This window comes from Symphodus melops (genome assembly GCF_947650265.1).
Source record: "Symphodus melops genome assembly, chromosome: 15".
Classification (NCBI taxonomy): domain Eukaryota; kingdom Metazoa; phylum Chordata; class Actinopteri; order Labriformes; family Labridae; genus Symphodus; species Symphodus melops.
In genome coordinates this window covers 6,021,576-6,049,020 of record NC_136705.1, presented here as the reverse complement: position 1 = coordinate 6,049,020, position 27,445 = coordinate 6,021,576, and the positions used below count along the sequence as shown (strand labels likewise).

General features: G+C 39.6%; 1 protein-coding gene across 2 annotated transcripts; it reads right to left on the bottom strand.

Moving 5' to 3' along the window:
* Window positions 1-5,930: 5,930 nt before the first annotated feature.
* Window positions 5,931-26,251, bottom strand: LOC306835684 (polycomb group RING finger protein 5-A-like). Of its 2 annotated transcripts, none has more exons than XM_079362350.1 (9): window positions 25,899-26,251; window positions 21,194-22,019; window positions 20,313-20,409; window positions 19,664-19,719; window positions 18,353-18,412; window positions 17,597-17,778; window positions 17,255-17,353; window positions 16,390-16,479; window positions 5,931-6,381 (listed from the first exon to the last, which is right to left on the bottom strand). In XM_079362350.1, exons 2-9 carry the CDS (start codon window positions 21,306-21,308, stop codon window positions 6,334-6,336), a joined length of 747 nt encoding a protein of 248 aa, XP_079218476.1. In that variant the 5' UTR covers window positions 21,309-22,019; window positions 25,899-26,251; the 3' UTR covers window positions 5,931-6,333. The 2 variants fall into 2 exon arrangements, with proteins under 2 accessions (XP_079218476.1, XP_079218477.1); XM_079362351.1 differs by lacking the exon at window positions 25,899-26,251 and adding an exon at window positions 25,667-25,737.
* Between the last annotated feature and the right edge of the window lie 1,194 nt (window positions 26,252-27,445).

The window sequence follows — 27,445 nt, the reverse complement described above, 5'->3', positions numbered from 1 at the left end:
GTCAATGCTTCGTCACCAAAGCTATTTGGTGAGGTTTTCAAAAGGAATACAGTTCACAGGGTTCATTACTAACCTGTCATAGGTAATGCAGCTAAAGTCATAACCCTATATTGTTTCAATTCATTTTAACTGCAGATGAAAACATCAACTATTGTTCACACATATTGAAGCAGTTGTTTAAGCACTCTCTCTGCTAGAGCGAAGAAGAGTTGCATTTAATATGTTACCGAGGATGAAAACGTTCTGCCCAATGGAAAAGCAGGATGTTGTCAATATAACATGGGAAAACTAATGTAAGGGGAAGATCCTGAGCAAGAACTCAGACTGAAACACGTTTACTTTATTGGCCCGTTATAGCTGGAATGTTTTTTGGGTGTGATTGCTTGGTTGAGTAAGAATCAAAGTTAGCTATATTGTTATTCCACTTCAGCTCTATTAAGATTCATACCATCATCTAAACCTGGACATTGGACAGAGACAAGCTAAAAAAAAAAGATTGCCAGACTGTGATGATGATGATGAGGACTTATAGGGCAGTTGACTCAGCACATGGCTCAATGACGGCAGCCATTTGTGGGAATTTCATGTTCGTGTCCTCAGCCAGCTACTTGAAGTTGGCGACATATTGGGGATGCCAGAAGAGTGAGTGCATGGCCTCAGCTGGGTTGCAGGTCAGAGGTCATTCACATTGAACAGGGTGCGGAGATTCAGGAGGTAAAGTACAGTAAGTGTGTTAGTGAGCCTGCCCATGTGTGTGATCTTTGATACCCTTATGTGCATGTGTGGCTAACAGCGAGTGTGTGGAGCATGCCTTTGAGGACTGCAGGTTCCATGTCTTATCTGCTACTGTTACATGTTCAAGGAGCACTGGTCTAATCACTGTGCTGCCACTGTACTATGTCAAATAAAATCTAATATAACAAAATGAAGATTAACAAACACACACACAACTGCACACACACACACACACACAGTGATCTGTCAGTCTGGAGGAGAAATGGCGTCTGGGTGTGTTGCTGACAGCTCATTCCAGACATCATGGTGGAGACTCAGTTGTACAGTAAGATGATCTGTCAGCTTCCTCCCTCCTGTTGAGTCACCTCCCATTAATGCATTACTGTCACTGCCGGTTTTCAGACTGGTTTTTCATTTCACATCACGAGTTCATTAAATGGACTTAAGCATTTATTTACTTGTTTAATAAAACTCTTTGATCTTAACATGTGGTGGCATATTATTCCTGTTTTAAAATGTTTGCAAAAATGTCCATTGGACTGCATTAGATTGGATAACTCCGTGTTCGCCAACCCTTGACCCCTCACGTTGTTCCAGAAAACCAACATGGCGGCTAAATAGAAAACTTTAAGGTTTCAGAGGGAAGTAATGGTAGTGACAGTAATGACAGTCTTTGGTCTGATCAATTAAAAATGGTCATCAGTTGTTACAATCATGTTCTTGTACTAAGGGTTACATCCAGGTTAGGATTAAAATAGATTATGAATTATTATAAATATTTATTTGAACTAAAAAGGCAAAAAACACAAATTTACTCTTCAAAAATGAAATCAAAACTTTTAAAAAAAACACAGGGAGGTACAAGAAGAAGTCACTGGGAAACAGACATCCAACATCAGACAGGGCACACAAGACAATGAACCGACAACACGAGGGAAGGAACACAGAGACTAAATAGACACAGAGGTAATCAAGCACAGGTGAGACTGGTTACACAGGTTAGGACAATCAGGGCAATCAGAGAGGAGGAAAACACACAGAGGAGCAATGAACACAAGACCAGCAACACTGAGGACAACTACAAAGTAAAGCATGGAAGACTGAACACAGAGAACTGGGGTTAGCGAGGGTCCCAAATGTGATACGTACCAACAACAAGTTCAAAGTTTAAGAAAAGTATTCAAATAATTTTACTGTTCCAAGGGAATCTGGAAAAAAGGGAATTTTGATATAAAAAACTGCCCAGATAATTTATTTCATACACATTATGTACACTTTGAAAATGCATTGTAAAGCATACTATACAGGAATCCAATGAACACGGTGTGAACATCCACTCATGATGCCTTAGTGTCTCACATGCTGACCCTCTCAGCAGGATCCTGCCGGCTGCTGTTTGTATTAGCAGACTCAGTGTCAGCTCCCCCTTGGCTGCGGGATGTCCCGTGCCATCTGCTGTTTAACTTTACTGACCTATGACATGCTCATACAGTATATGTGCGGAGTGTTGATATTGAGAAGTGAGATGATATCAGGGTGAGCTCAAGCCACCAAGCTGAAACCATGATACATACTGACCATATTTAAGGTAAATATAAAATGACCTAGAGAAAAAAAAACCCAGAACCTCTTATCTCATCTCCAGTCAACACAGGCAAAGAGTACACGAGTACAGGCAAACACCCTGCTACTAAATGCCCTCTGCCTAAAAAAGTCAAAGTATTAAAATGTCAAAATGATCCTTCCAATATCTCCAAACACTTTTATGGTTGCACTGGGTCAAAATAACTACAACACAGGTTTTTTAACATGTCTAAATCAACAATAGATAACATTGTTAGCTTACTTTATAAGTTCTGTCAGTAAATGAAAGGAGGTAATCCAAATATTCAGAACTTTAACAAAGCTCTTTTTATCACTATACAGCACAATTGCACTGCCATCATGCTTGATAAGACTGTACTAATAAGTACATTATGAAAAATCTTTGGTCTGAGATTGACCATTTATAAAAATCATGATTTATCCACCTGGGACAGAGAACTTCCACAGAATTCAACACCTGGTCTTTATTTCTTTGTTTTTCTTGTTGTCCTACCAATGTAATAAACAAAGGCTGGATTCAAGCTCATGTACGTACCTAATAAGTCACTGAACATTTAGTCTTATCTACCAAAAACCATAAAGCTCCACAGGTTGTTTTATTTCATTGTGGCCATTAGTTCTTCATTTATCTGACCCTGGACCAAAACTTTGGACATGAGGGAAAAAAGACAGACAAACGTGGCCTTCATCATTCTTCAGTCTAAATTAGATATAACAGTTGACAAAATCACCGTACCATCCTTACATAACTCATGAGTCAGTGCTTGACACTGTCTGGCACTGTTATCTTTATCAACACATTTCCCTGGCTGATGACTCAATGTCAACGGCTGTTTCCAAGGACAAATGTGAATGTTCAATTTAACTGGCAGAAATGACATTCAGCCTCACAACCCACAGTAGAGTCACACTGCCTACTGAGGAGTGTCCTTCCAGGATAATATAATAAAAGGACATGGTTTAATCCAAGGTTGGAACTCAGATGAGGGTACGGCTGAGCTGCAGGGCTGAAACGTATCTGTATCTTGTGCCAGATGCAGTTTCCCCTCAATATCAGCAAAGTCACAGCACAGTGTCTTTCTGTTTGGGATACTGGCAGAGGTCCAGAGCTGGAGGACTCAGCTGAGGTTCCAGCCTACAGAGCGATGTGTCAAAGGATGGGTTTAGACACAGGATTAAATTGAGACTGAAGTTTTTTTTGTTTTCGTTTTTTTTGAATGGAGCAGACCAATGACAAATCCTTAGATTTAGGCATTCAGTCTATGATCTGGTACTTTTTTTTCTTTTAGTTTCAATTAAACCCTGTAAGTACCAGAGCAAAAAACATGACGCATGAAAACATGGCATAAACTGTCTGATTCTTTCAACAGAATTCTGGGTAATAACTACATTTGGAAAAATACATACATATATGTTGTTATTGTATTAACATAAAAAGACATATGTGTTGTTGTATACTGCCGGTCCTGGAAAATAGTGCACTATGAGTCTGGTTCCGCATGAGGTATATGCCTTTTGCTCTTAGTTGTTATGAGCAGGTTTAGGTTTCTATAGCCTGAACCGCTCGATGACTGTCAATGTGTTTGTTTCTATTTAACTCTGTCTCTTCCTCTCTCCCATTTAGTCTGCCCTCCAGGTTTCAACATATTGTGTGCTAAGTGCTAGTGCTTTTCCGGGTTAATCTTGGAAATATGGATTAATTGATGGTATATTGTTGAAAATCTAACTCAAAGACACCTTTTTTGACCTCTCTCAGGGTTTTTTTTCCCACAAACAGAGCCAGCTGGCATTACTACATAGACCATAAACAGCTGAACACACCATATCTTCTTCGTATAACCATGAGATATAAGTTGGCAACTTTGAAAAATGCTGGTGAATGAACCTTGTGTAAAGTTAAGTAAAGTGATGGAACATTCTCTAACATTTTGATACAAATGATCACACTTTAGTTCAGAGCGTTCTTTTTTTGTCTTCTGTTTGACACCATATGCACAATCAAACAGGAAGTGAAAGTCATGGTGTTGCTGCAAGCAGTTTCACTCAACCAGAGTGCAGGTTGTGTTTTGACTGTGGACACTCACTTCTGGTCAGCTGACAAAACTTATAAGTTGCTGTTGTTACTCTCAGCATCGATAACATTTATTATCACTGTCTTGCACCCACACAGATAGTAAACCTTCAGCAAAGAGAGTTAAGTTTAAACATGTCTGACAAGATGGTTGTCAAACTAGATCCTGTGGAATGTAGGTATTGAGCTAGGATTTTTTTTTTAAAGGATTTTTTATTAATAAGTGTGTGATAGAAAAAGTGACTTTCCATAAATGTTGCCTTCTGTTGTATAAAGGGATGAGCATTGTAATTATCACCTTGATTTATCAATCTCCCCTTAAATAACACTTTCTCATGGCATCATACTTACAATTAAATTAAAAAAACCTTTCTTGAAAACTAAACAAAATAATCATTTCAAATTACAGTAACAGTAATGTACATTAAACCAACTAAGGGCACATTTATCAAAAATGGGAATCCTATATATTTATGGTTACTAGGCCACTTACTGCCACTTTTCATAGCAACCTCTGCCATCAGTCTGCAGTGTAATGCACTTTAACTAGTCAAAAAACAAATGTATCTATACTATACCTTTTGCATCCATTTCATCTTTTAAATTATATACGGAGAATACTACAGAGTTAAGAGGTCAGCATCACCACAGTGGGTCATATAGAAACCCATAGGGACCTTTGGCCTACATAACTCTGACCTGAAAAAACAACTACAAGGGCAAAACCAACAGCTGGAGGGATGTGTGCAATAAATTATGCTTTTTTTCTGCAGTGTGTGTCTGTGTGTGTGTTTATGCATTCACATAAAGCACAGGCATTGTTGTGGAATAGATGGATGCGTGCCATCTGCTACACCTTCTATACATGTGTTTCTATCATGCCACGTGTTGAAATGGTCATCAGTTACATTCTTGCCTGATTTTCCCCTTTGTCTGTTCTTTTCATCCTTATATCCAGTAAAAGACGTAATTCACCTGTTTTATTAGCAGACACAGTCCTTCACCCTGATCACCACAGGACATAAAACATATTGAATGTGTGTGTGTGTGTGTGTGCATGTTTGGGTGAGGTATGAACAGTGACTGAGGGAGTACTTAAATCATTCATTTCAAGGTTACCACAGTAACATTTTACAGTCCCTCTTTAAATAAAATGACTGTTGTAAATTAGTAGGTGGGTGTTTGTTATTGTTGCTGATCAGTGTCAGTCACTTTCATGCTGATGCCTATCAAAAGACTTTGAGAAGACTTTTAAAGCCTGCAGTGTGATATCGTCCCAAATCCAGATCTTTTTAGTCATACAAGATTTTGCTTAAACTGGCTATCTTCCAGAAATATTAATTACTGGACATAAACTACATTCATGTTGACATTATTTCCCATCATGTTGCTGCTGGAAATGTACAGACTCTAGCCCATAAGCATTGTTGATAAGATATCCAAGGCTGTCACATTAGCATGTAACATGTTGATGTCCATGGTAAAAGTCGGTGTGATGAAATGAAACAGGACAACTATCAACAGTAGAAAATCAACATTTAATCTACAGAGTTAAACAGGCAAAGCAAAGATATGGTCATACTTCATTTCTGATCTCAACAGGTTTTAGGCACAGGGACATACATTTAAAAATATCATATATTATAGCATATATTATTCTATGTAGCATAAAACCTCTTTACCATAACAACATAAGCACTTCATCATTGGCTGTACAAAAATACATTTAAATCTCTCTTAATCTGCACGTTGTGGGCACATGAATGTTTCTGTGTGTGTTTTACATCATTTTGTTTATCCACTTGCAAGCATTTCTTACTTCATATGTATGTCTGCAGAAGTGTGTGTGTGTGTGTGTGTGTGTGTGTGTGTGCAAAAGTCTTTAAGTGAATGACTGTTGTTTCTCCTCTTGCATCTGCGGTTCAGCCAAAGTCGATCCGTGGCCGGTACTCAAGAACCATGGGATACGTCTGAGGGAGAAAAAGAAGAAATCAATCTTTTGGTCATCACACTGTTCAAGTAAACACACTTCAGGGGGCAAACACACCACTACTGCTGCTGAAACCGTAAGAGTAAGCTTTTGATTAAAACTGAATCACCAAGCTGGAAAATCCTGTGCGCAGGTTTTCAACAAATTTTTTTAAACCCTGTTACATAAACGCATTACTTGCAACGAAAAAAAACATACACACTGAAAACCAGGTGTCTCTCACAAACAGTTAGTATTTCCATATGTTTAATGAACGAGGTAAACAGTTATGCCATATTTATTTGACTACTACTAAAAAAACCTACTTTAGTTAATACCAGGAAATTAACTTATTAGCTGTGCAATGATAATGTTTACTCATCCTCCATATTCATATTCTATTCAGTTCACTGTCATTTAATAATATATAAGACCTCTCAATAGTCAACATACTGAAAGCTTTAGGTCATGGCTATTTAGGCAGTGAGGGAGCAAAGAGACCGAGTATTAGTATTTACACCAAAGCCAGACTTGTTTTTTTTTTTGGTTTACTTTTTAACCTGTGTCATATGTGGGTGTCAGCTCAGACACCCACATTTACATTTCGACTAGGGAAAACAGAAGTTTGTTGACTCCCCTGCTTTCATCTGACTTGAAACTGCCGGTTCCCTGAATTCTGGTTTAAAGAAGAAAATAAAACTATTTCCAGAGAATCCAACTCGCTCTGCTATGAAGGGATGGAAGCCAAGAGTTTGATGCAGAAGAAATAAAAAAGAAAAAGTATTAGAGGTCTGGCTGCTGCTCGCTCTGCTGAGGATCAATTGAAAAGTTAATTTCCAAAAAGGCTGTTTAGTGTTTGGAAAAGCACCCACAGTCTGAAATGTGACACTTGATATAAATTGTGTGTGGAAATGAGCCACTTTTTATGTTGGGTCCAGGGGAAAATCTTTTCAAATGAAAGTTTTGAATTAAAAATACCACATTTTGATGCTTCATATGTAACAAAAAAGTACAATCACCTAAGTACCATGAAACTATTTTTTTCTATGCTTTTTTCTGTTTTTATAAGCTCTTTAGTGTCTGTTTCAATATTGCTATCTATCTATCTATCCATCCATCCATCCATCCATCCATCCATCCATCCATCCATCCATCCAGTGTGTTTTCCAGGTGTCTTCTGCATGTTTAGGGACATCGATATGAAAAAATGTAAAGTCTATGGAAATTCAGCTTCTCCTACGTCCTCCTGTTAGCAGTAGCAATCGCCGCATATAACGCTCAGTTGCTAGACCCCCTCATTGAAAATGTGCTTGTGACATCACAAACCCATGATGTCACTGATCCAATTGTGGCATTGTGGCAAGCACAACCTCCCCTTGGACTGACTGTAGCATTCCCAATATGGTAAAAGAGGCGGGATATACCCAAAAACAAAGTCGAACGACTGACCAATTAGGAGAGAGCTTATCGGCTGACCGATCAGATCAGACTTGGCACTGTGGGGAGCCTTTTTTTTTTTTTTCTTCATGGGGGATTCTGAGCGTTAGACATACAGACAGATGGGAGAGCCTGCATGGAGCTGCAGTACATGAAAACAATCTTTTTTTGAACATTAGCGATTGTGAACGTACTTTAGTAGACACATAAATTAGATACATGAACTCCAAAAAGGGCACAATATGGGATCTTTAAGGGAAGCGATACATTTATTCATCAAGTAAGTTGGAATAGCAATAAGGGTTCACAAGATCCAAGTCACTTAACTGGAACTATTTTAGCTTTTGATGCAAATTGCCACAAATCCAAAGTCCATGTGGAAAAGAAGAAATTAGTGCACTATGGCACGTTGCAGGGTTGTCCTGCATTTAACAGCAAGAATGTCAACAAATGGCACCTGCTACTTCAACCTCTGTTGTCAGACAAAAAGGTCTGCAGCAGTGTCAGAAAGCTGGTTTTACATGCTGTCAATACTTAAACCTTCTACCCCAAACATGCTTTCGTTAACCTGAAGAGACAGCTATTAACTCTGATTTTGTCATCTGCCAGTGGTGCAAATATTAGCACTGCTGCCTCACAGCAAAAGGGTTCCTGGTTTGAATCCCCTGTCGGATGGGAGGCTTTCTGTGTGGAGTTTGCATTTTGTCCCTGTGTACTCCGGTTTCCTCCCGGTCCAAAGACATGCTCGTTAGGTCAATTGGTGACTCTAAAGATGCCCTTAGATGTGATTGTGAGTGTGGCTGGTTGTTCGTCTATAAGCCCCGTTTCCAACAAGCAGTCCAGTATGGATCAGTACAGTTTGGTAAGGTTTGGTTCGGTAAAACCTGATCCTGTTTGCATTTTCACAGTCAACCGTACCATGTATTTGGTAGGTGGCGTCTAAGCCTGATTCCCATAACCGCGTAAGCTACGTAACGCCGTCACATCATAGCAACTAATAGCTAACAGCTACCCAGCTAATCAACAAGGAGAAAAACAAGACACAAACAAAACCAACGATGGAAGACATCCAGCAATTCATCTACTCTGACATTGGCATGTGGCTCTTTATTACAAAACACAATCAAGCTTTGTTTCAGAGAAGGCTGAGTGCAGCGGGGGGAAATACAGCTGAATAAACCATCAACTGTCTATTTAAACACGGCAGGGTTGTGTTTGCCAACCAATCAGCAGACCGCAGTGTTTAGCTCCACCTTTTAGGGTCGGATTGATGTTCTTGGCACCCCAACAAAAGGGTCCTAAAAAGGAAGACGGTACGGATCAGTTATTTGGCGATCTTTCCCGGCTTTAGTCTATCGAAACGCCACTAAATGCGTGCTGTACCAAGACGAACCGAACTGAACCGCCTGGTGGAAACAGGGCTTATATGTCAGCCCTACGATTGAAGGGCTATCATTCCAAATTGTACCCAGCCTCTTGTCCAGACAGCTGAGACTGGCTCCAGCTCCCAGCGACCAGAATGTAGCAAGTGATAGATGATGAATGGATGGATCTGCCCTGTGATTTCCTCGTGCTGAGTATTTTGCTAGTACCCTCAGATATTCATAAGTAAACAGAAGGTGGTTGGATTAGGGGTTCCATGAAGTTTTCAAGCCGCTGTGTGAGCTTGTTGTCTTTAGGCCAATCCGTCATTGTGGGTAAATAATATAAGTGTCACCTTGAACAGTTTGCCCCCTTCAGCTATTAGGCGCATTTGAAACAGTCAACAGATGTTCGCTGCCCTTTACATAAAATATTTAAGGAGAATAAAGGTGAGTGTTTTCGTGAGAGCCGCTGCAGAGCGACGAGTGTGTCTCCTGATGCGGAGTCTTGTCTCCTATTTCTGGCAGCTTGATGCTGCTGGTGCTGCAGAGTACAGCTGCTGTCATTTGCTCCAGCTTCCTGCATTTTGCTGCATTACGTTAAAAAAAAAAAAATAATAATAACAAAAAGGACGACTACACTAAATCCAGCCTAAACAGATGATCACTGCATCTCAGTGTTTGCTTCTCTGCCAAGCAGCATATCTACACAGCACTAAGGCACCATTTTTGTTCAGAATGCAGGGATTTTGTTCTGGTGTCAAATTACTGAAAGTAAGGACCATCTGATACTCAACTCCAGTAAATTTAATCTCAGTGTTCATTGTTTTTTTGTTGTTTTTTTTTAGTGCAGAGACAGGTCAGTGGATAGAGTTGGAAATTAGAAAGAGAGAGAGAATAGGATAAGGCATGCAAGAGAAGAGCTAAAGGTTGCTTCAAGGACCACATCATCTGTGTAGGGAATGGGCAATTTAAGAAAACAATTATTTGCACATTTTTTGAAGAGGTGACAATTTTTAAATGAATTGTATTGGCTATAATGCTCAATGCCAATATTCTACGTTATTGTGTCTCATGTGTTATCAAAAGACCCAGGCTAATTTATGTCCGAGATGTAAAATCTCTCTACTCAGTAAACATTATTATTTTTAACAATTGTCCTGCAAAGACTGGATCTCATCTTTCTCTGGATTTAGCACTTTTTTGAAGGTGTTGAGGAAAATAAGTTTCGGGTTTCATTCTGAACTTTAGTTCCATCATTTGGGCCAAGAGTTTCCATCTTCCAACAAATCAAGGCCAACACCTGAAAGATCACTGCGAACCAGATGAATTTACTGTTTCTCAGTAACAGTAGTTATGACAACAGTTGGAAGACAAACATTTAGTAAAGATGAATCTTTTTCTAAACTGATCAAAGAATCAGAGTTGACCTTTGAACAGAGTAAACACGAAGGAACAATATGGGGAACTTCTGTCTATCCAACATGACGGTCAGCAAACATCTGGTCTTCAGACTGTGAGTATGTTTTGTATCGTGACAACAGTCAGCTTCAGGTCTCTTTAGGTCCTCTCATCACTACCTGAATCATTCTCTACTGGTACTATTTCAACTTTCATCATATGATGAGACAAACTGATTTCAGTCTTGTTTGTGTACTTTTGCATTTCATAGAAAAACATCTTGGTCTTAAGCAATTCTATACAAATGTTGTGTTAACTTCATCCAGCTCTGGCTTCCTTTTTGCATGTGCTCTGGTGTTTACAGTACAATTAGTAGTTTGAGAAGAGACCATGTGTTGCGATCAAAAGAGGGGAACATTGCATTTACACTCTGTTATTGAGTCATGCTTCACACACGGGTTGAAATACACACACCTACACACACAGGATCCTGTGGAAATGGACTAATAAATTACATAAATGTCAGAGCAGGGGGCTCGTATGGCAGAGCGCCTGAGCAGTTGAGGGTTTAGTGCCTTGCCCAAGGGCATCTTGGCAGTGCTCTTGAAGTGAACAGGCCCCTCTTCGTCTACCAGACCAATTTCAGGACTTTGTCTGCACTGGGATTCGAACTGGTGATACTCCGGTTTCCATTGGGCTAAGCTACTGACGCCCCAATAGTAAAGTACAAAGAGGCTTCCCTCTGAGTTGCCAGTGTTATGAGTCCTAAAACAGAATTGTCTTGTCATCAATTTGCAATTATTAAGTCTGACCTTAGTCAAAGACAACTGTTTGTTTAAAGAGTAACATTAAATCCTCCCATGGATTCGCCTGCTTTTGCCCTCTATAATGACTGTTTTTCCATCATACACAACTGACATCTCATTGGTCATTTCAACTCGGACTACAAACTGACAACAAAAACAAACCAGAACCCTTCCTCCAAATTATATATTTTTACTTCAAATGTGTAAACTGTGATTCGTAAAACACAAACATTAGCAGATTATCTTGGCTGAACTTGAGTCCAAACCAAACCTACGCCAGACTTCTCCTCAGATGTTCAGCGGGGATTTATTCAGTAAAAATTGTCCTCAAATCTTAAAGCCTTGTCTGACCTTTTCCAAACTTTAGCCAATCATTGACCTGTGCCACATAGGACTCTTATCAAGCTTTGTCCTGTTTAAGCAGTTCAAGATACAAGAAGAAAAACATTTATGAATGGAGTCCAGGTACAATTTTTTTTATTTTTGTCTTTGAATATAATTGCGTTTGACGGGAACAGACAGATTTCCATTTTTTTCCCATGCTGGATGATATAATTAACTGTCAGTCAGCAGTAACAGCCCTCTGAGTGTGTTAATCACCCAGTCAGAATAAAGAACAGTTTAATCTTGAAATAATTTGAGTGTCATGTTTTGCTCATCAGTTTGATGGCAATCTGAAGGCAGTTTCCTGTCAGAGGGAGAAATGAAGCCAAACAGTGGAGTAGACAGAAGAATAAGAGAGATGAATGAATACTCTTTATTCCTCGTCTCTTCGTCTCCATCTCTGACTCTCAGCTTCAGATCTGTCTCTCGCCATCTTTGTCACCCCTCTCCTTACACTGTCCTTAACCAGACAGGGCTCAACATTCATTTCTTGGTTGTTATTCTTCTGAGTCACTGGGTAGCACGTCATTCTGATTTCGACTGTTGTATCAGAAGAGTGTAGGGTTGATCAGAGGTGGAGAAAACGATGCAAAGAAGGCTTATAACGGAGAAAGATGATAAAAGACATCTCACCTTGGACAAGCAGATCTAAAAATGCAATCAAGGACAGAGTATTCAGGATGAACTCAAAGGCATTTTAAACAAAACCATGTTAGACTGTATGAGTCAGACGTCAACCACTGGTTTCTAAAGAGGCATTATCAAGCCAAACTATGGCCACCGTATTAGAAATTCTCTCTGGCTCTACATAACTTTTAATCAATCTGAATACAGCAGCAAGGTGCAACTGACCCGCCCAAAATATTGCAACTCTGAAACATTACTCCAAGCTTTCACAGTACCTAAACAGATGAGACGTGAACATCTCCCCACGTACTGTTTTCAGGAATAAATGAGCTAATGATTCCTGTAAATATATTTATTTCTGATGTAAATATTGACATTTTTGTATGAGATTAAATGGGGATTCTTGGCTTTTGATGTTAGGCTCACGTGGACACTTAAGGTAATACACTATTTTGCACTTTTGCATTTTTCAACATAGCAGGTTTCCACTCTGACACACTTGTTTGTTTACTAGTGGTGAAAACTAGAGTTTTTTCCCATGGTGGTTCTCAGGTCTTAAAGTAAAAACACAGGTATAAACTAGCCGAGAGGTTTAGAAAAGTTGTGAAAGGACTGATATTTAAACATGTCCATTAAGAACTGGACATATTTACGAAGACGACAGAATAAGTCATCGTCTGGGCCCGTCATTGCAAGGTAAAAATCCCAAGACAAAGAGCCTGCTATACTACCAAAAATGTAGATCATGTATTCATTAGTCCTGTGGGAATCTCGTAGGGATATGTGGTTGGAATGTTTTCTTTTTTTCGTCCCGTTTTATATCTTAGAGTTTTTCTAGAGTTATTCCTGTAGAAACTAAGGATCAGATATTGCATAGAGACTTCACATCTTTCCACAGGGGATATAGTGAGTTTAAGTGGTCTATCATGTCACAAACATAGAGCGACTGTTTTTCTCTCTTGATTTTCTCTGAACATTATGACCCTATAATGGTCTTCACTGGACGTACAATATGCTAACCAAACTTCTCCAGCTCTCCATACTTTGCCTGACTGGCAGCACTAAGTCAGCACAGCTCTAATAACTTGGCTGTGTAATGCCCTGCAGTCTTTTTCTGCTGTGTATCATCAGTGTCTGTTTAACAACAGTGAATGGAGTAGTGCTTGTCGGGATTACTTACCAGAGCAGTGAATCAATGATCAGTTTGTTATGTAATTAGTACTGTAAAATTATGTTTACATGTTGGCCACATAACTAAACATATGGGATAAAGGCCCAGATGGAAAATGATGAAATCTACAATTCTGACAATCTGGATCTCATTATTACATAAGACGCACGTCAGTTCCAACAGAGTGATTAAGGTCAAACAATGTTTCTCTGTTGTTAGGAAACAGGCAGCAGTTGTCTTTTTTATTTATTTTTCCTTAAGGCATTCTTCTTTTAGAATGGTTCTGACTTTATTAAAACCCAGTTTAAAGCAGCTTTACTTTGTCTTGAATACAAGTGTTTATAAGTTGTGCATTTTTCTGGTGAACCTGCAATACGATTATGTAACAGCTTGGAATAATGTACAACATTCAGGCGTTTCATTTTCACTGCGTGAAGGAAAGAAGAATAAGTGTTGCCAATGTATACAGTAAATGTTCCAGTCCGTGGAAATGAAGAAGATGACTTTTCCCTTTGATAAGTCAGAAACTACAGACTTTTAAACATCTCAGTTCATCCTGGCTTCCGTCCCTTTACTTTCCCTGCTTCACCTCCTCCTGACCTCCTGGCCTGGTGTCTGTGTCCTCCTGTGGTACCAGCTGTGTACACCTCTAATTTACTGTCCACAGGCAGTCCGGGCCTTTCAGTTACTCCTCTCTGCTATGCAGTGCTTTCAAGATACTATGTTGAATGTTTACACTAAAATATGTAAATTCAGATTTTGACTAAACCTATGCTAAGACACAGAAAACACTCACACACAAACACACACATACACTGTTACACGAAATCGAACCTTAAACAAGAACAACTCCTGCTTTTGTATGTCCATTTGTGTCAACACTCACAGTTCAGGACCTTTCATCAAGCATTTGTTTCTCTCGTGTGAGCATGTGAGTTATGTCTTTGTTTCAGGACTGAGCATAGAATGACATCAAGCTGCTGAATTAGGGCCAGATTTACTAAAGGTTTGCGTGTATTAAAACGTGTGCAAACTTGATACGACCAGCAAAAAATCTGATTTACTAACAGCGTGCAGCATTTGCCTTAATGAATATGCAAAACGAGGCGTTTCTGCCTCAGCATGCAAAATACTGGGAGGAGAAAATGCAAAGAAGTCAAGTTAGTACACGCAACGTGATTTACCAAGCCGAGCAAAAATTGCGCTGGTTGTGACGGTGTCTGAATTTAACACCTTGAAAAAGAACGTGCTAATCCAAGAGCCCCAGTGTTACGCACTGCAGGCTGCAGTTAGGAGGAGACATAGGCACAATAAAAGACGTGTTAACATGTTTAAATGACAGAAAAATAAATGGTATGCATTTATTTTGTATCGTGCTTCAATAATAGTTTAAAAGAAACGCCATGATTAAACTATAACATTCACAGCGTCTGCATTCTAAAGAATTTCAACATTGACACTTATGTCGTCCTATTTCCCTCTTCTCGCCAACATTACATTTTAAACTGGGCATTTCATTTTCTGGGAATGCCCACTTGTTCCTTTTGTTATATTCATATTTATCTGCTATTACTTGAAAATACTGGACGTTCATTTGCCTCTAACTAATACCGATTTTGCGCCTGCAGTCGTCCAGCTTTCCGTCCAAACTCTCTGTGACGTAAACCAGTAGAACGCGCTAGAGCCTGACTGAAATACTACCGCCTCCACAAGGTTTGCACCTGACGTCATTCACGCAAATGTTCTTAGTAAATCACCCGCAAAACGCCCACAAGCCAAACGTGCAAACTTTTGCAATGAGCGCGCATTTAGTCCTCTTTAATTAAGATCTTAGTAAATCAGGCCCTCAGTGTGTTCAGCAAACAAGCAAGGCAAACAAAGTTTTTTTTCTTTCTACATAACAAAGTCAACAGACAAACACAAGTTGCTTCTGTGCAGCCAATATTAAGACTTTCTTCTTATCCAGTCTGAGTTTTTCACAGTTTTGCAAAATCACCCTTGAGATGATCTTGACAAGAATGCACTTGAACTGCTCAACTCAGAAAAAAACCCCAAAAAACATTTGATAGGTTATGTGCATGTTGTCAAGTTGAGAAACGTGGCACAGCGTGAAATATGAACGTCTCAATCATAATCATGAAGTTGTTTTCTGACTTCCTTCAGTCCTGTTCATTTCTATTAAATCCAAATATTACTGTATTTTTGGTGCAATAAACCAGATTACAGCCATTTGCCACACTATACACTGGTCAAATTCAAGAACCTGGAGACGTCAGTAAAGATCATCCTGACAGTTCCTGGAGATGTCAGTGGCATTAACCCTGAGCAACATGGCCATAACAGAGTCGCAATTTGTGTGCAAAAGTTGCCAACTGTTACGATGTATATAAAAAGGAATGTGATGGGAAAACTGTGCGAACCGTGCAAATGGCAGCTTTTTATACTTCCAACAAGAGAAGTCACATCTTGCCTTCACTGAAACTGAGTCCAAAATATTTCAAGAATGAAGAAGTGATTCAACCATCACTAATTATTTCTAGCATAGTATTTGTTCCTCTTCTGGCTTTATTTTGTTTACTCTCATTTTTACGAGCTTCACTCAGCCTTCATCTTATCTTGAGCCAAGTAAACATACACACACACACACACACACACACACAGACAGAGACAACGAAATGCTCTCCTGCACTGAACGTCATGCTAACAACACACACACACACACACACACACTCACACTCACACACACACACACACACACACACACACACACACACACACACACACACACACACAGACAAACAAACAGGAAGTGGCAGCCTTACATTCTCTCCATGTAGCCTCCATCGGGTCATGTAGATGAACTCCAGAGTGTGATCTCTGCCCATGATTTCTCCGTTACACAGCACATCCAGCTGCAACAAAAGAAGCAACAGAAGAAAGAAAGGGAGGCAAACACAATAATTCAATTTGTGAAAGCGTCGATACGAGAAAGCTTTTCAAACATGGCACCGAACTACAGAAAACAAGCGAGGGAGAAAGAATAAAAAGAATGTCAGTCCCAATGCACAGACTGAAAGGAAAGGGGAAGTTCACAGCGGTAATGAGTGGGAGGCTACACAGCGTGTGAGTGAAAGACTGCGAGTGTGTGATACATCCTAGATTAAGATCAGTCTAGCAAATGTGGAAGCCAACCGATTGTTGGTTGTTTTAAAAAAGCTGAATGGAATATTGATGAAGTCTGGCTTTATGAACGCTGGCTGATTTGAGAGTCCCTGTTACTCTCATAAGAGTTTGACTTCTGAGACCTTTACTCATGGCCTAAGAACTCAAGAGAACAGAATCACGTGCATTGCCAAGTAGGTTTACAAAATCAAGGATTTTTTTCTTGTTGTTTTAGAGCAGGATAATGAACACAAGTAAAATAAAAGAGCAAAAACAATCCCCAAATAGTACTTACACTGTCAAGAAACATAAATAGATAATGTAAATACAATTTAAACCAAATGTTTAAAAAGAATATGACTGCAGGCCCCCTCTAATACATACCTTCAAATAACGCACACAAACGCCTCCTAAAAGGTTTGTCATGACTTTTGTCTGAGACTGCGTTGTTTCCAACTGTTTAGTCATGAGACATGTTTCCTATAAATTAGTTTTTTTGAACTCGGGGATGAATCTGATTCTTACCTCGTAAGAGCTGGGCAGCTTTAGTTTAAGACTGAGGAACTTCTTAATTGTTCCCACGGTGACTCTGCTGGAGCAGCGGATGAACCTCTTCATTAAGTCCTAATGGGACGAAAGACAAATGATATTACACCCTGATTTCATGAGAAAGGCAGTGAAAGAGGGATTTTTTTACAATAGCGCCCCAAAAAACTTCAAATGGACTCTCCCAAAAGCTTGGAATCATTCACAAACCAAGCAGCAAAACTTTAATGAAAAACTAACCATTGGGCTTCCTTTGATTAAAGAAATATTTGAAGAAATTCTGAACTTGAAAGTTGCACGTAAATTCTTCTACAAACATACCGAGACAGTACTCTCGCCCGTCTGCCCTGTGTTGCGTAGGCAGTCCAGACAGATTGCTATCTGAGGGTCACTCCTGTGATAGTCTTCATCGCCACCATCCTCTTCACCGCCACCGCAATCCCCGTCGCCGTCATCCCCTCCAACATCAGGCAGTCTGAGTCTTTGACACGTCAAGTTTTCTGCTGTACCAACACACACAACACTGGGTGATGTCAGCACTTCTGCTCAGACACTAACAGCGAGCATGGACATTAAAGGAGATGTCTAAGTAGCTACAATCTTCAGCACAACTGAGTTATGATAAATGATCACAATGAATTATTTCCACATTTAGAGAGCTGTACGAGCTTTGCTTTCACCTTTAAAGCTAAATAAGTAGGGTGTGATGTGTTAGCAGGAAATCCCCTGTCCCAGATTCAAATGAGCTGACTGAAATGTGTTGACGATTTAAAGACTCATGAATGAAGATTTTAGAGAACTAACCGCCTCTTCAAATAATGACAGTTATTAAGAAAAGAAACAGTTACAAAGAAAAACTAAAACAGTTTAATTTGAGATTGACCCTGTAATAGTGTCAAAGATTAGATATGTGTAATAATGGATTACAAATTCTATCATGAGTCACTTCTACACATTGTGGATCTAAACGCACAGAGTCTGAACAATACTCAAATATGTTTGAAACATCTAAACACTTAAAAGGAGGTATTATTTCTACTGAGTCATGGTAACCATCTGGAATGACAAGCAGCTTGCCTTGGCCATTTTCTTTGGGCGGGTTCTTCTTCCAGAATTCCAGTTCCTGTTTTTCCTCCTCTGGTTCACAAGAATAACAGATACACAGATGACAGTGTTAACAAGCAGCCTGGAACCAAAACCAGACACTAAATTAAAAAAGTAAAGTTAATGTCTGAAGTAAAGGAAGGTGTTCAATCGGCCTCCCATTGTGCAATTTTTCGGCGACTGTATAAAAGTCGGGGTGGCGTGTCAGCTCACACCGTACGACCCGTACAGAGTGCTCTGTCTGTGCAGGTGGAGTTATGGAGACATAGAATTATTGTAGCACAGCTTTAGTTGGACATGTTCACTTAGCTTCTAACAGCCTGGGCTGCAGAGAGAAGGTTGTTTGTCTTCATCTCGTTTTAAAACTCTTCAGCTTCAAGCTCTCTGACATAATGTGGCACTGACAAATAGACTCTTCGCTGATCTCAGCAAGAACTCCCTCATGTCATGTAGGGAGAGCTAAAGTACAAAAGTAGCTGGATTTAGCTTTTCTCAGTGTCTTTTTAACTGAGTGCTGATAAAAAAAGCACTTAATAGTAAGCAGTAAGATTGCCAGTATGTAAATACAGTATACTATAGTGGGGTCCTGTGAATGGTCTGCATTGTATGGATGTTACCACGATCTAAAAAGTGGACAGATATTGTAACCATAAGACACTGCCTAAAGGAAGTATGTGTTCGGACTTTTGGGTTAAATTATAATTGAATGAATCTGACCTTCTTGTTATGAAATAATTGTCATAAAGCCCCATTGTCTGTAATTTTAAAGAGGAAATATTATCCCGCTTCCCTACCTTTTGAAACAGCCCCCTGTGGTCTAAATCAAACATCTGTGTTGAGCTTTGGTTCAAATATAACGTGAATCAAGCACCAGAGGAGGTTTGTGACCCTGTAGAAACCAGCTCTCCTGGAATGCTTTGTTGTTTAGACCCATACATAAGTTTTGCTCTAGGCTGGAGGTAGGCTGGAGGGGGAGAGATTTTTTTTAAATTATTATTATTTTTTGATGTCGTAAATTGAGCTTTGAATTGAAACAGAGCATTTTTATTTGTTTTAAGACTTATGCAGACCATAAGCAAAGGACTAGAGGGATTCATTTCACATTTTGTGGGTCTGTAAACACTCAGGTTACCCAAATATACTGTATGTTGAAAAATATGATTAAAGTGGATTTTTCATATTGTGTCCCCTTTAACACCAATTTCACTCAATGATGGCACAGTTTAGTGAGCTATCAACTTCTAGTGACATTGACAGACTGATGAACTCATCTGGCAAACTCACTTTCTCTCAGTCCAGGTACCAGCTTGAAAATGATCTCCTCCAGGGTGTTGTCCAATCTGAGGATACACAGAGAGAAGAGTGTGACAAGGAGATAGAGATGATGGAGAGGTGAAGAGAAGTTTTTATTGGTTTGGGGGGGGGGGGGGTGACATCAGGAGGGAAGTGTGAAGGACAGGACAGAATAAAATCCCTAAAAGAACAAACAACACAATGCTGTAGATGATGAAGGATACGACAGACAAGTAAACAAAAAGTATTGGGTGATGAAATAAACTAAACTAGAGAACAATAACAGGTGGTTCAAGAGGAATGTAAAACAAAGGTGGGAAAGGAATCTAAATTTCAAAGCATAAAATACTTAATTTTAAAACCTAGAAACATATTTTTTGGGGAAGAGACCGACACAAAGCTATAGAGAAGGAAGACAAAAAAGATTAAAAGCACCAACTACAAAGAAAGAAAGAAAGAAAGAAAGAAAGAAAGAAAGAAAGAAAGAAAGAAAGAAAGAAAGAAAGAAAGAAAGAAAGAAAGAAAGAAAGAAAGAAAGAAAGAAAGAAAGAAAGAAAGAAAGAAAGAAAGAAACAAACAAACAAAGAAACAAACAAAGAAAGGAGGGAAGAAGCTCTGTATAAAAAAGGGAATATCTTGCCTCAGCATCTCCAGTGGGTTGGTCTCATGGACCTGAATGCCACATTTTGGGCAGTCATTGCTGTCCTCAAAGTGCTGCACAATGCAGCTCTTACAGACTGCAGAAGAAACAACGTCAACATCATTTCATGGGATTAAAGCACTTTCACTAATGGCACATATTCATCAGACAGTTTGACGTCATCCTGTTTATGTATACATGAGCAATCGACAACAGCCAGCGAGTCAGCTTGCTAGTTTGCTAGCGATCAGACGGCTTGCTTTTCGATTGCTCGCAAGATCAGAAGCTTCTGACTTAATACGATGTAGGGTTATCTGGTGAGGGTACAAACTATAGTGTTTTATTTTACATGCTAACGTGGAATTATCCTTCATGTTGTACACCTGCATGGAATGTTAGTAGCATAGAAAACATACATTGCGACACCAATTGTAGCCATTTGGAAGCACCTTAGAAGCCTTAAGAAGCATTATTTTGTACTACACAGTTGTGTCAGTGATTAACGTATGTGATTTTTTTTAGTAATTGGAAGCTCATGATGATAACAGTATGACAGTATAACTATAAAGCAGCACTAGCTTGAAACCTGGATGGCTAACTCTTGTGACTAGATAGGGTTTAATGTGGCCCACACAGGTGTAAGTGATTGAGATAATTAGACCTGCTGTCAGGACGATGTGGGTGTGGTCAGGTTGTTTTTCAACTGACAGCTCCACGACCCTGTTTATTTGGAAGGATGTACATCATAAATTGTCCTCATAGTCCCATCTTTTCACAACCTGTGTAATGATCCAGCATCATGAAAAATGTGTGGCTGTACAGACACTTTAATGAATTCTGTCATTAGCGTGTGTGTTAACATCTTTGTGTGTTTCACTCACAGGTGTGCAGGCACTCGGTGACCGTGGTCGGTTTAATCAGGTATCCTCTACACAGGTAACAGGTGATGAAATGGTTAAAGTCTTGCACCAAGTGCCTCCTTCCTGTAGCAGCCATGTTTGGAGTTTTTTTTTAATGCAATGTTGTACCAAGATACTGACCCAGGGTCAGGGTTTCAGTTTGAACCTGAAGAAAATCCACCTTCTACGCTTTAGAAGAGTCAGACATCCATTCACAACAACGAGTAATGGATTGGATTACAGTAACAGGTCCTGCTAGAGTTTGATCAGGATTGTTTCTTGAGTTGATTTGAGTGTGTAGGGTTGACTACACCAATTTTGGCTGATTTAATTCCAGGACAGTGAATGAATGTGTTCACTATCCACAGTGTATGAGATTAGACATCCTATTGTGTAAAATCCTTCTCCATTTTTTATTTGAGTTCGATGTTATAGTCAGTTTTTTTTCAAGAGCATCTCCCAATCAAAAGTTGTTCTGTGATTGGTGAACCATGTTACTTCCAGTGACATACGAAGGGGCACACTCGCTTTGTCCGGTCTGTGAAGTCCTCTCTCAGAGAAACAGGTTTAATACGTTCCAAAAACTCCAGGAGAATAAGATCTGTTGCTTTCCTCCTTGACTCAGCCACAGTGCCATTTTTAACTCATGAGGGAGGGGTTGGAGGTCAGCTGACAACACGGTGGCCAAAGACTTCTGCTGTGTTGCCCTCATACCCATCTGCCCATGCATCATTTTGGAGCTGCTACAGTTGATGTCTTCATTCCCATTGCAGCACTCCGTAAGTGTGGGCTGTCTGATGGAGGTACCCTAAGACATAAAACACACATGGTTTGAGTGGGAATGAATCAACAGAAATACAGAATCAAAACAATATAGAGTAAACAGTGATATTTTAACATACCTATCCAAGATGCTTGATCAATACTGACAATGTTAAAAATTAAATATTGAATCATAAAAAGATATACTGAACATTCAATTTCACTGTTGTTGAGCATGCTTCACACACGATCCTATGGACATGCACTCAGGGAGAAATGTCAACGTGAGGGGGCTGCCCACAGCTCCTAAGCCAGGGTGGGTGTCTTGCTCAAGGGCACCTCAGCAGTGCTCAGGAAGTGAACTGGCACCTCTCCAGCGACCAGACCAATTTCAGAGAGGCTGAGCGTGAGGCTCACAGGCTAAAAGTTGCTTTAAGGTCAGAGTTAGTAAAACCCAGACGCTTTTTAATGTCACCTTGAAGACTTAATAAATATGATGATCAGATTATTATTATTTTTTTAATCATTGGGTTAAGTAATCCTTCACTGCCTTCAGGACCATTGTATACCTATACAGATTTGCCCTTTACCTCTCCAACAAAAAGCGGGGTATCCACAGCCATTGGTCCTCTCAGTAAGAGCAATTAAAAGTCGCAGAATAGGAGAAAACTCCCCCTCTTGACACCAATCTACCAGTTTCACTTTCTGAATGTAAACCTCAAGTCTGAAACAACAATGTACTGTCATTCATTACCGTCAATCAAACACTCAACTTCCCAGAGGTCTTAGTAGTACTTCCTGTTTGACAATAATGTTGAGTCAAAAAAACAAAACAAATACACACCTCTCACCAACCCTGGCTTATTGTTGAGCCTTGTTGATACTGGCTAACTATGAGAACGAAGGAACCTTTGTCAAATAAGTTCCAGCCAAAAAAGGGCACTGGAGATTTTAAGAACCAAGCTTGAGTTGGAAAATTGGTGTGTTTTCTTCCAGTAGCCTACAGAGTGGCACAGGAATGAGTCCTAAAACCCGGAAGTGAGTAAGAATTTTAGTGCCATGGGGTCTAAACTCTAAAAGTCAATGGGGGTTTGTGGTGAGATGCATAAAATAAAGTCTCTGGTAACAGAAGCGTAAATGAGGTTGACGTTTTGTTGGACAACATTAACTACGTTAGATAAGACCCCCACTTATGAATTAGAAAGTTTTATGCCTACTCAAAATGCTGTTTTCTAACAAGTGGCTAAATGAGACTACAGTGGTTGTCGGGGAGATGAAACATCATCATGCTAAGAACTCTCTCTCTAGTCCTCCTTACAGCCTCTGGTCATGTTTTCAGACCTCTTGAAAATATTAGGTTAATAAACAACTTATACAGCTACAGTTTATTGCACATCTATATATGTTCCGTCTTTTACATCTTTTTTTGAACTTTTTATTATAAAGCATTGTGTCACTCTGTAATGAATACATCTTCCCGCCTTACATGATATAACGTTATGAACATTAATGCAGCTGGATTGTTGCAGGTCTGACCTACATCTATCTTCCCCACAATTACATTACTATGGAGAGCTCCTATACTCTCCAACTTGCCCCAATTTTAACGCCTACTTTAGTGGAACTGAATTCATATGGGTTTCCCTGCTTCAAATATAGATATCAGGATAAATAAAACACTTTAAAAAAATAGTGAATGGAAACATTATTTTTTACATGTACTGTGCCTTTAAGACAGCCTTTCTTTGCAATGCTGCTGTTACAGTAAATGAAGCAGTATAGTAAATGTTTGTGGATGTGGGATTAGTCACTGTTCTGAGGTCTGACTCATTCTCTTTGTGAGCAGTTAGTTCATTTAGCCTCATCCCATATCTCATACGTGTCTGAAAAATGCAAATACTTAAGAAAGTACAGATGAGCCTTTTTGTTTAAGTCAGTTTACCTGCCACAGCTTCTAAATATGGGATCATGGTTTACTGATACAGTGACTGGTAGCAATATAGTTTAGTTGTTGCCGTCAATGTTGTGCTTTACCTCTGTGCATCGCCTGTCAGCATCTGTGTGTCGAATCAGACTCAAAACTCGTTTACACTTACTGACACTGTTTCCTTAAATTCTAGATCCTTGATTGTGTTGTACTTGTGTTTTCTCTCTGATGTATGTCACTTTGGATTAAAGCATCTGCTAAAAAAATGGTAGAATTGCAGATTACTTTTGTCAGAAGTAAGTAACAGAATATGCTCTGTGTAAATTCTTTATTCAGTATCAACGACATTATCTGTGTTGCTGTTGGAAATAACAGAAATAAAACAGTGATTTGATGTTGTAGCCTACTGAATAAAGTGATTGTGCAAATAAAAGTTGTTTACATGTTTTTTTCAGTCCTGAAGCTTAAAAAAGGGCCAAGAATAATGACAGTAAATGATAACGTGTCAGGTTTAAACTTGTTACATTTAAATAATTATGAATATTGTATCATATACAAGGCATAACGTAACAGAACTGTAGACATGTTTTAATTGTCTTTTAAAAGGGTTTAACGACTAAGGGATTTTGAGAATTATTTTTGCTAAACTGTTAATTCATCAAGAACATTTGCACTAACTTGTTCCTGGATTTGCAGTTGAACTTTCCAGATGAATAACAGAAAACAGAATGACTAGAACAAAAAAAGGAGCAAGTAAAAAAGGCAACATGCTTTTTAAGTTATCTACATGGTTACTACAAAAGAACTGTGAACTGTTACATAAAGTTGGTTCCTTATTCCAGCTCTCTTATTGGGGGGTCATCCAAAATGAAGGAAAAAGCATACCAGGGATGTAAATATTGCAACTTCAACCAGCAGTCTGAATAGGGTTAGTGTCCAAAATGAAAAATGTCCCTTTTGAGAGGTATGTTGAATGTAGATTTTAAGTCAGTTTTTTGAAGGCATGTTGAATCATACAGTAAGTTTGAGTTGTAATTTAACCAAGTTGCTGTTTGCTACAAAAACAAAAGCGGTAGGCTATAGAAGGAGAAGCATGGAATAGTTTTTATCTGGGCTGCACTTTATTATCTTCTGTACCGTCCATCATTTTGAAATTACGTCATATCAAACGCATGATAAATTGCTGTGTGCACGTCAGGTGTGTAAACAGTGAACCCATGCAGCGCTAGATTCAGGCAGCTTTACTCACTGCAGAAACTAACTACAGACAGAGGAAACAGTGTTTACTTCACTCCTGACTCCTGTTTCTTCCAGCGTGGGTCGCTTTATGCTAGAAAAATCGCAAGTGCGCAGTTCAGAAAATCCCCCTCTGGTTGTCCGTCAATGAGACAAAGTCTCTCTCGCGCGCGCACACAGGCTACACATGAGGCTGCTATTTCTTCAAACGCAGCCGATCCGCTTATCTCATCGTTCAGACGCGTCATGGTCTACGTCACCTGTGTCAAAACAACATCAATGTCGACACACGCACATTAAATGCTAACATATTATAGCCTACATATTCCAACGCTCATGTACGCTGAATTCGCCAGTATAAGCGTGTGTCGCAGCTCCTTTCATAGGCTACCCATCAATCTGCACAGAAACACACGCGCCCGCAGCACGTACCGACAATAAAAGTTACAGAGCCTCATGTCAAGACACTTTAACGAAACGAACAGGAAGCTCGCCGCGCGCAGGCTATAGCCTACATTGCGTGAACATACCGTAATCCCGCGTGTGAGTGTGCACGGCGACGCACTTTGCGTTTCAGGAGAGAGAGCGAGAGTGGGGGGGGGGAGTGAGGGAGGGGGGCAGAGAGAAAGAGGAGGTCCAGCCAGCAGCGTCAAAGTTTGGCTGTAACGTAACGCGACCGACGTCGGCTGATGAATTCGCTATTCGCGAAGAAATTAATAACCAGAACCAGAACCATAAATGATAACGCATAGCCTTCCTTACCTCCGTCACACTTTCCTCCTCTTCCCGGACTTAAGGGTGCCGCGATTGGACTGGAATGTCCACCATGACACCGCTGGGTCCTCCCGTCTAGTCAGGTCCGTGTACTGGGAGAGGAGAGAACACGGAACTGGTCGGTTTAGATCTGCCCCAGTCAGTCCAACAGCCAGGCAGGCAGGCAGGCAGCAGATAGCAGCGGTGGGCGGGGAGCCACCAGGCAGGCAGGCAAGCAAGCAAGCAAGCAGGCAGGGCTCGGAAACTGAAAGCGCTTGTGTAACTCAGTGACTATTGGCCTACAACACGAGCGCGCGCGCGCACACACACACATAGGCTATACACGTACACACTCATGAAGACGATGCTTGCTATATCAGCGATGTGTAAAGATGAATAGAGATGGAGTGTAGGTATACTACACAGAAAGAAATAAAAGAGAAAACAAACAGGCTTGCATAATTATTTTTATTTAGATCAAATAGCTGTAAAATGGCTTTTTATTTGGCTAAAATTGCTATTGGAGACAAATGTTCCCGATGGGACAATAAAGTACATCATATTATATTATGTGTGTCACACAATCCACAGTGCCCAACTTTGAAAAAATACAAGCCAAAATCATAAATAATTATTTTTCTCTCAATTGTGTAATAGCCCATTTATGAAAACGTTTTTTGTCTTTGAAAAAAATTAAAATCACACTTGTTACAAACTGTACATGAGAATCTAACGAACAAATAATGTTTCCAAAAACGTAGTACAACTTTGTAACCTTACAGTAATTGATTTCTTTTCTGTCCTCAAGTTAAAAACAACAAAAACAATTTTTTGACTATAGATTTTCTGTTGCTTCTATCCTCACATGGATGAAATTGAGGGTGTATTCACTCCAGGAAAGTCCACTTTTCACAAGAGGCCCAGAATTAGAAAAACAAAACTATCTGTGCAAATATCGTTCAATCATTGGACAAAATGGTAATCACAAAATGACAGTAAATCATCATGGAGATCTTGCTTGCTGCACTTAATGTCCTGGTATTGAACATTTTGAGAACATTTTGGTGCAGCTGTTTGGTGGGCACCCAAGTTCAATGGTTTGTATTCACACCTACCCACAAGGTCCGCACCAGGATTTTAGTTTGTTTCAAGCGAACTAAACAAGGTATGTGAATACACCCTGAGAGAGCACGCGGTGACAAAGTGACTGATGAAAAGTCAAGATCTACAAGAGGATGCATTATATGGGGAGTTTTTGATCACTTGATACAATATTTCACATTTCTCCCCTCTCAGGCAATTTATTCTCTACTGTTTTAGAGAAGTTAATTTCTATTTAAAGAACTAAATGTGTCATTTTCACTTCAAGCGATGCTTTGTTTTCAGTTTAAAATATTAATAAATATCAACAAAATAGTTAATCAGATATGCACTATTTCATCAGAAACAAAGATAAACAAAAACAAAATCATTAATCATAATCAACGGGAAATGTTCAATTAATTGTGATGTTGATTTGAGTTCATATCGGCCAGTCTTACATCATAGTGCAGTGG